The following is an 8,858-nucleotide window of genomic DNA, read 5'->3' as shown; positions in this document are numbered from 1 at the left end:
GGACCCCGTCTCCTGAAGGCAGGATGACCTTGTTTCAATGGCAAATACAGCAGGAGGCACGCAAAGTTGAAGGAATTTCCCTAGAGCAGCTGTCCATGCAGGACTCAGATGGTGACACGTATGTATACATGAACGAAAGCATTACCCTGACCAGTGGTTAGTTGAATAAAGATCAGTGTCATAGAATTAGGTGAGAAGATTAAATAGTAAACTAAAAAGTAGAGATACAATTGTATGGGCAGACAGAGCTAGGTCAAAGTAAAAAGCTACATGGGTGAAACTACTAAAAGTCAAGGCTGATCAGCTGAAACAGGTTAAAGTAACAGAACAGTGGAAGGCTAAATAGCACCCCCCCAGCAAATGTATAGCTAAATGGTTAAAAGCTAAAAGGTTCCAATATCTACAGTTATCCGGTAAAGTGACATAAATATGAAAATAAGCTAATGGATCATTGATTTTTAAACAGTTAGATAAACATATTGGGTGAAGAGTTTACAAAGACAAAAGCAAACAATTGAAACGGATCAAAATATTCAAATGGTTGGGAAAAAGATGATTAAATGGTTATAATATGCAAAGGTAATGGATAACAGGTTGGAGCGGTTGGAAAACAGGTAGAGAAGTCACACGAACACTAGGTGAAAGTTATTGTTTTTAGGGTAAACAATTAAGCAAAAAAAAAAAAAAAACCGCAGACAAAGGTGGAAATCATTGAGGAGCAAATGGAAAATAGCTCTAACAGGCCTACTTGGCTAAAAGTGCAGAATAATTATTAGAAATCACACAAATGTACAGTAAGCCTGACCCAAACACTATGAACAGCATTTCTGTGGATTTCTGCTGCAGCTGACCTTTTTACTCCTTCCACCAGATTCCTTCACATAGCAGTAGCAAAAGGTCTGCGTGCTCTGGCTTACGTGCTCTCTGCAAAAATGGCTGGAACTTGCTTTCTGGACATTAAAGAACACAATGGGCAGGTAAAGACATTCAGTGGCTTGTGATTGATGGTGGTTTTCATACATCAAGACACATTAACCTGTAAGCTGTGTTTCCACAGAGCCCTCTCCAGATCGCGGCTACCACCAATCAGTACTTAATTCTCCAAGACCTCATGGCTCATGGAGCTCAGGTCAACACGAGAGACTGCTGGGGCCGTGCTCCTTTGCATGTGTGTGCTGAGAAAGGCCACTATCTCACTCTGGGGGTAAGAAATCACTATCAGTATTTACCTACCTACCTGCATATGTATATATAGATTAAATGCTGATTAAAAGTTAAAGCATAAACTTAAAGTTGACCTCTTTAGGCTTCAAATATTCACTAATTTAATCTAAATCATTCCATTGCTAAGCAGTGTAAGATTATACTGTCTAGCAACTTTTCAGAGCATTGCTTTGGATCAACACGAAATTTTTAAGTTAGCTTTAAAAATTCTCAAACTTTAATTGGTGCTATCAAATACAAAGTGGCTATACAGTGTAGACATTTACCTAACAAACGAAATTCCCTGCACTAATCCCTTTGGGATTGCATCAGAACGGCATCTGGTGTTCTTGTTGATGCAAAATAAGAAAAATATTTGTGGTTGTTTCTATAGCAACAACAGGCTTAAACACACAAGTTTAAGATGTAAAAAAGGGTGATTGTTCAGAGTATAGTATTCCCATGATACAACAGTAGGACAAAGTAACAGATACTGTCGTATCTCCTAGCGAGATGGGAGTGGCACACCTGTCTCACTATTGCCCCAATCCAGGGCGTGAAGCTCTGCTGGCAAATGACACCTTGTGAGTAAATGAGCCACGCCCATGGAAAACGGCATTAGGTGATACCTGGGGATTGAGAAAGGCTGGCTAAACTCCAAACGCAGGATTCATTTCTTTTGTAAAACATAATTCAGCTTTCATAATAAAGTCTGAAGATTTTCACTGAAACCACAACACCAAGTCGCATAGATGACGACAGTCTTGCCACGTTTAAGCATCACAGGGCCAGAATTGGGACAGCTTTCCTCAATGGAGTGCTTACAAGTAGGGGAAACAGAACTTTCTGATTCTGAGCAGCAAAACCAGAGGGTTTAGTGTCAAAGAACTAATCAAATGTCATAACCTAAACAGGAGACAGATATCGGTGTAGGTCAGTAATCCAGTGGTCATTGTAGGCGCTGAAACTGGCAACTAGACATACTTCAGTTTTCAAAGATGATCGGAGTCCCATATTTTTTAACCCCTAGTATGGTTACTACCGTAGAGTGTGTCCTGAGAATTGCTGACCCATCCCATTCATTGTTAAGAGTTAACAAGAGTTCTGCCATAAAGACAATATTTGACGTCCTCCCCTGTACCCCTATTGACGAGTTCTGACACTTCAGTATATATCATTAAATTCAAGGGTTACTCCTAGTAAGGTTTCTAGAGGGTAAAGAGTTAAGGCTGCATGATAACAAACCCACTAAAGGTTTAACTGAAGAAGGCTCTTGGATGACAGGTCTTCTAAAACAAGAAATTGAGTAAGTCTTTAAGTCTTGTCTTGAAGACTATAAAAAAAGAGGCCTTCATCTCAAGCCCTTAAGACAACAGAGATACACAACTCATCTTGTTAATGTATAACATGCGTATTGCTGAGAGTTAATGTGAAACACGTTGCCTGCTTCCTCAAATGTACCAGAGACCTTTGTCTTATCACATGGCGCCAAAATTAATAATAAACCCGGACTCTGATCCACTTCCCCTGCAACTGTGACAAATGTAGGCCAAATAACGTTTTGTCAGAATAGAATTTAGTGTTGCAGTCATGCTTTTTTTTTCTAGTTGTATTAAGAATATTTTCTTAATCTCACTCATATTTCCGCAGGGCATCTGGAAGGCCTTAAAAGGAAATGGGGAACTGATCGATGTAGAAATGTTCAGTTACGATGGTGAGTGTGTTTTTGTGTGACTGAAAACTTTAGGATGCTTAAATGCCTTTTTTGTGATTAAATTCTGTAATTTGTTTCTGTGTCTGGAAGGTTTGACTGCTCTTCATTTGGCCGTCTTGTCTCACAACAATGTTGTGAAGGATCTGAGGAACCTGGAAAATCCCTGCACATTCATGACCGCGGAGCTGGGGCAGCGAAAGCGCTTGTACTTTGAATGTATCAAGATTCTGCTGAACATGGGCGCCTCCTGTGGGACAAAGGTAAGTATTACCACTTCAGGGGAACATTTAGCTGGCTTGGTCCTGCTCCACACCAAACTGCTCGGGTTTTCCCGTCTCTTGTGGTTTGGTTTAAGATACAGTGATCTAAATTTCCAGTCTGGTTTTCATTTGGTTTATTTTTAATCTCTCCAGGATCTGAAAAGTGGGCGGACTTCTCTCCATATGGCTTCTGAGGAGGCAAATGTGGAGCTGCTGAAGATTTTTCTTGACCAGCCAACAATGCTGTCCATTGTAAATGTTAAGGTATGCCTACTGTTTCATGACAAAGAATATGTTTAGGGTGGATTGCTGCCTTTTACAAGAAACCAGAGAGAAAGTTTCCCAGCTGTCACAGCTCCAAACTGCGCCCATAAAAACTACACAAACAGTAACATGTGGTGTCTTTTCCACTCCTTTCAGACGTTCAGTGGAAACACGGCGCTGCACATCGTCAGCTCTCTGACCAATCACAAAACTCAAGCCGAAGCGGTGAAGCTGCTTATGAGAAAGGGAGCCGATCCTGGGATTAGGAACTTAGAAAATGAGCTGCCGTCTCAGCTGGTACCTGAAGGTCCTGCTGGGGAAAAGGTAAGGGTGTCACTTCACATACATGCTGGAGGAATTGCAGATGGCACTGTTTGCTGACTGAAATCAAAATCAAATTTTTTTCCTGCAGGTGCGGCAGATCCTGAAAGGAAAACATGTTAATGCTTAAATAAAGCTGAAGAACACTGTCAGTCAGACAGTTGAGTATGATAAATATGATTTGCCAAACAAGGCAGATGGTGGTTGTTTCAGTGAAACATGTCGAGTTGTTCATTACGGTGTAATGCTTACAAAAAAAAAAAAAAAATGTACTTATGTAAAATTTTTGTTACTTTTATCAAGTAGGGTCAGTGTGATTATTCTTTACAGGTTTTAAGAGTTTGGAAAGGAATCTTGGGGTTGTTTTTTTAAATTTTTGAATATTTTAGCACCAAGTGAAATCCTTTTGTTAATGCAGTGGAAAATATTTACCCATCTCATCAAGAGATAGTACTTTGAAAGGTATCAAATGATTTCTTTTTTCCCCCGGCATATTGGGCCAAAATGTAACAACTGGTGCATCCCTCATCAAATCTACACTTAATTTTCTAAGCTTAAATCTTTGTAAGAGTTCTAATCCTAAATATCTAGGTAATGTTTTGATAATGATATGCAAAATGTGGGGAAAAAAAAATCACTGAACCAACTTTTTTCTAACTATGCAATTACACTGTGTTGTTTTTGTCTTCATGACTGTGTGTTATTGTAAAGGTAACTATTGTGATGTGTGAATTGTCTTGTTTTACATTTTTAGTTAAGTTTCAACTATATGGTTGTAAATAGGAGGGGTGATACAGAATTCTGGGACTCTGCCCAAATTTAAATCATGCCTGTTTGATTTTTTAATATGTATATGAGGCAATCACCTGTTAATGTCTTATGTGCATCTCCAACACATTGTGGAAAACCTCCAACTCCAATTTTGGAGAAATGGACGAAGTCACCTGGAGGAAAATTTGACTAATATGGTGCCGAATCCCAGAATTTTTACTACAATTTCTAATTTTCTAAACATTTTATTAATGTTACTGCATGTGATTTGCGTTTTCTCAGTACTTAAAAGTAATGAAGTACACAAAACATTTTAGGATTTGTTGCTGTTAATGATGAAATGTCAGAAATCATGTACAGAGGGGAAGGTGGTGGTTACAATCTGTCCAAGGACTGATTTTCTTCAAACAATGATGTAATCACTGTCAAATATAAATATAGAAAAAAAAAAAAACAAGCTGGACAACAATAAAGTCTCTTAGTCTTGGCAATTTGGCTCTAAGATCCTCTTTGTCCTTCAAACTAGTTGACCTTGGAGTTTAAGCATGCTTCGGCTGAATTTATTTCTTCTTCTTCTCCTGTGTGGTGGTGAACCACTGGTCCAGCAGCTTCTTACTATAGTAGATCTGCCAGCCGTGAACCTGCACGGCGATGACGATCACCAGGTACATGACTGACACGGCGCTGAAGCCGAAAATGAAACGGTATGCTTTGCCGTGGCGATAGAGCTGCTGAGCCACGGGGAACATCTCCATGCTGCCGTAGATCAGTGGCGCCACACAAAAGAGCCCGGCGCTGATCATGGAGATGACCAGGTAGCTGATGTTGTTACGGGGCAGTGCCAAGAAGCTGAAGACTGTGGGTATTATGCTCAGTAAGTAGGGGTACTCCCACTGGTATGGAGAGGCCACCACCTTGTGGGACACCAGGTTCAGCTGGCTTACCGTCACCTGAGAAAGAAATGAAAACACATTCAACTTTTACAGAACGTAAAACATGCTTCTGCACAAGAATGCTTACCTGAGCTGCCATCAACACCCAGATCAGCAGATGGACAATGTTGAGCTTACGGATTTCAGACTTCAAGGAAACACTGTGAACATAAAAGAAATAATAAAAGAAAGACCAATCAGATGTTAGATTTTAAACGACTCAAAATTTAGTGGATCAAAGTCTCCTAAATACAGAAACCTTTGCATAGCAACAAATCACTCACTCAGAAGAATCTCTTAGATATAAATTACTATATACTTATTTAAGCAGGCCGATGCTTCTGATGTCTCAGAAACAGTACTTCTCAAAAGGCTGTATTTGCTTTGGCTTGTCCATCCAGAAGGAGTATGAGCTTACGCAACTGCAAGAAGCCTGTGGGTCCATGATTCAAAAGAATCACGACTTCTCCTGCAGCATTACTCAGAATTTATTCAAGCTTACAATGATCACCTTGACCGACATTGTGCTCAAAGTCATATTTGTTGTTTTACAAATAATAACTTGTGAAACGAGATGAGATAATGACCACATCCCGTCCCAGGTCAGACAGGTTGTGCAGCGTAACTTTTCCTTTAAATGTTGATCACTAATACATACAACCACTGCAGAATCATCAGTATCTCTGTACGAGGCATGACCTGGACTTTTCCTGAAAGTTTGACGTGTATGAGCTGAACAGGAATGGAGGCAGCAGAGTCCCCATTGGAGCTTCTGCACATCACCAAATTAGATGAGGCACCACCCTAATTAGATATACTACCTTACAGACTGGCTGCAGTAAGTAGTCCATGAGATGCTGGACATGTTGACATGTTCCTGTAGCATCTCTCTCAGTAGCTCTTGAGAATAGTCTCTCCAGCTGATAGTTGTGACGCCAAATGAGATACTACTGACATTCTGGTTTTAGAACAGCTGTACTGCTCTTTTTAGCTTTTCAAATTAGTAGTTTAATACTTAAGAACAGTGAAGCTTGTTTTATTATTTGATTTGAATGATCAGGACTGTACACTGATGAAAGAAAGCCTTGAATGAACTGAGGTATACATTTTTATACTGTCATCTATATCAGTTTAGTTAACAGGGCCCTAGTTAACACTTAGCAGCTTTTAAACAAATTAAAACTAAAGTGATTCCAGATAAACACTACTAATGTTTAATTACTTGGGCACTTAAGTTAAAATATTAAAAAAATAAAATAAATATAATTCCTTAAGAGTTGAATTTGGGGATTATTGCTCATTTAATGACAAATAAATGAACCTCATCTGGTAGTGAGAGGCGACCCGCTCCCGGTGCTGGTAGTCACTGCCATCTGTGCCCGCTGCTCTTGGACCAGCCCGAGAAGCCATGATGGATATCTGAAGGCAAAACATGTCAGGTTTAACATCATCTAATGTCTAATTACACATCAGTAAGCCAGTCATTTCCAGCAATGAGCTGACTGCTCAGTCAGTCATGCAATACCGTTACTCTTATATTTTACACTTTAAAAGCTTCACGTTTGCGTTTGTAAAAGTGACAAAGCTCTAAAACGAGGGTGGAAGGGGACTTTGCTCTTATTAAATCACGGCATACAGGTGTTTAATTCATTAGTTATCTGCTAATGCTGCTAATGTGGCACGGGGAGCGTTTAAGAGTACGCTCCTGTTTCCCACTCTGCATGTCAGCTTAAATGTTTCAGAAGATACTTCATTTTTACTTCAGCTGCCATGACTTATGTCGATAAGTTGAGTTACAAATTGTTTGGGAATGGCTAGGCTAGCAAGCTAATGCCTGTGAGTGATTCACTGCTACTGTAAGTCAAACAAAAGTAGTGTTAGCGAGAGATAAATACGAGTCAGACCACCGGCAATGGCATTATGTCGTCTGTTGAGACATCTGATATATACAACGGCACTTACCTTTTATTTTCTGCTACAGAATAAAAGCATTTAACCGTTAAAAACCTGGTTAACAACGGCTACAGAGCAGCTAGCTGGCCAGCTTCATACAAGGAAAGAGGGATGACAGACAGAATGTATGACGTGTCAAACCCTGATTGGTCTCTATCTTCTTGCTTTCCTGTGACTGTCATATGTTAACCATTTAATTCCTCTGATAAGCAGATTGCATTTCTCTGGATGATCTGATGACAACACACTGACACTGCTGCAGTCATAGGCTATTTTATTTTAAACATAAACTCACTGGCCACTTTATTAGGTGCTCCTGTTCTATTGCTCTTTACTGAAACATGTAATCAGACAAATAATTAATGTATTTAGGCATGTATACAGTCAAGATGACCTGTTAAAGCTCAATGCGAGTGTCAGAATATTGAATAAAGGTGATTTCAGTGCCAGACAAGCTGAACATTTCAGAAACTGATGATTTACTGGGATTTTTCCACAAATGAAAAATTGTGGAGATCAGAGGAGAATGGTCAAATCAAATCAAATCAAATCACTTTTTTTTATTGTCACATCACATGTGCAGGCACACTGGCACAGCACATGCGAGTGAAATTCTTGTGTGCGAGCCCCACAAGCAACAGAGATGTGCAAACACAACAACACAAACGAGCAAAATACAAGAATGGCCAACCTGAAACTAATAAATATATGTACAATATATAATAGTGTATGCATTTCTGGATGTGTATACTAAATATTTTCCTACGTGTGTGTGTGTGTGTGTGTGTGTGTGTGTGTGTGTATACACATTTTTACAAATTAAATAGTAAAAAAATAAAATAAAATAATAATAATAATAATAATAATAATAAAATATATAAAATATACAGAGTTGAATATGTGCAAAACAAGTGGCATTTATATACAGTGTGGAGTGCATAATGTTGGTCAGACTGCACTGAGCTAATAGGAGGGCAACAGTAACTCAGACAACCACTCTGAATGCACAAGATGCCAAATGTTGGCCTACAGATAAGCTGCGGCAGCAGACGACCTCACCAGGTGCCGCTCTTCTCAGTGAAAATTAGACAATAGAAAATTGCCTGGTCTGATTTCTGCTGTGATATTTGGATTGTTTAAATGTCACAGCTTGCCTGAGTATTATTGTTGACCATGTCCAGTCCATCCCACATGACCCCTTATGACCTATCTTCTGATGGGGGCTTACAGCAGAATAATGTGCAATTTCACAAAGCTCAGATCATCTTTAAACTGGTTTCTTGAGCATGTTAATAAGTTCACAGTAGTCATCAGATCTCAATCCAGTAGAGCATCTTCGAGATGTGGCAGAACATTTTGAGATTAACATTTTGGATGTGCAGTTCACATATCTGCGGCAATTGTGTGATGCTGCCATGTCAATATGGTCCAAAATCTCTG

At 39.4% G+C, this 8,858-nt stretch overlaps 2 protein-coding genes across 3 annotated transcripts; one reads left to right on the top strand and one right to left on the bottom strand.

Annotated features, from left to right (window-relative positions):
• nfkbiz (nuclear factor of kappa light polypeptide gene enhancer in B-cells inhibitor, zeta) lies at positions 1–3,847 on the top strand. Its single transcript, XM_082524822.1, has 6 exons — positions 1–977; positions 1,058–1,204; positions 2,854–2,917; positions 3,008–3,177; positions 3,331–3,441; positions 3,598–3,847. The coding sequence occupies exons 1-6, from the start codon at positions 933–935 to the stop codon at positions 3,820–3,822; spliced, it is 762 nt and encodes a 253-aa protein (XP_082380948.1). The 5' UTR covers positions 1–932; the 3' UTR covers positions 3,823–3,847.
• Positions 3,848–4,758: 911 nt separating this feature from the next.
• Positions 4,759–7,560, bottom strand: LOC309700913 (protein jagunal homolog 1-B). 2 transcript variants are annotated; one of them, XM_082524823.1, is made up of 4 exons: positions 7,428–7,560; positions 6,787–6,884; positions 5,554–5,626; positions 4,759–5,510 (listed from the first exon to the last, which is right to left on the bottom strand). In XM_082524823.1, the coding sequence occupies exons 2-4, from the start codon at positions 6,873–6,875 to the stop codon at positions 5,094–5,096; spliced, it is 579 nt and encodes a 192-aa protein (XP_082380949.1). In that variant the 5' UTR covers positions 6,876–6,884; positions 7,428–7,560; the 3' UTR covers positions 4,759–5,093. The 2 variants fall into 2 exon arrangements, with proteins under 2 accessions (XP_082380949.1, XP_082380950.1); XM_082524824.1 differs by having other exon boundaries at positions 4,759–5,483; positions 7,428–7,557.
• Between the last annotated feature and the right edge of the window lie 1,298 nt (positions 7,561–8,858).

Source organism: Aulonocara stuartgranti (assembly GCF_965226115.1).
Source record: "Aulonocara stuartgranti genome assembly, chromosome: 23".
Taxonomy (NCBI): domain Eukaryota; kingdom Metazoa; phylum Chordata; class Actinopteri; order Cichliformes; family Cichlidae; genus Aulonocara; species Aulonocara stuartgranti.
Note: the sequence above shows the minus strand (reverse complement) of the source record. Positions and strands in the feature narration are given on the sequence as shown.

Coding starts and splice junctions, on each gene's coding strand:
- nfkbiz (XM_082524822.1), top strand. CDS start 933: ATGGCTGGAACTTGCTTTCTGGACATTAAAGAACACAATGGGCAG. Junction 3,178..3,330: donor GCGCCTCCTGTGGGACAAAG/GTAAGTATTACC, acceptor TAATCTCTCCAG/GATCTGAAAAGTGGGCGGAC. Junction 3,442..3,597: donor TGTCCATTGTAAATGTTAAG/GTATGCCTACTG, acceptor CACTCCTTTCAG/ACGTTCAGTGGAAACACGGC.
- LOC309700913 (XM_082524823.1), bottom strand. CDS start 6,875: ATGGCTTCTCGGGCTGGTCCAAGAGCAGCGGGCACAGATGGCAGTGAC. Junction 5,627..6,786: donor GCCTCTCACTACCAGATGAG/GTTCATTTATTT, acceptor TTATGTTCACAG/TGTTTCCTTGAAGTCTGAAA. Junction 5,511..5,553: donor GGGTGTTGATGGCAGCTCAG/GTAAGCATTCTT, acceptor GTTCTGTAAAAG/TTGAATGTGTTTTCATTTCT.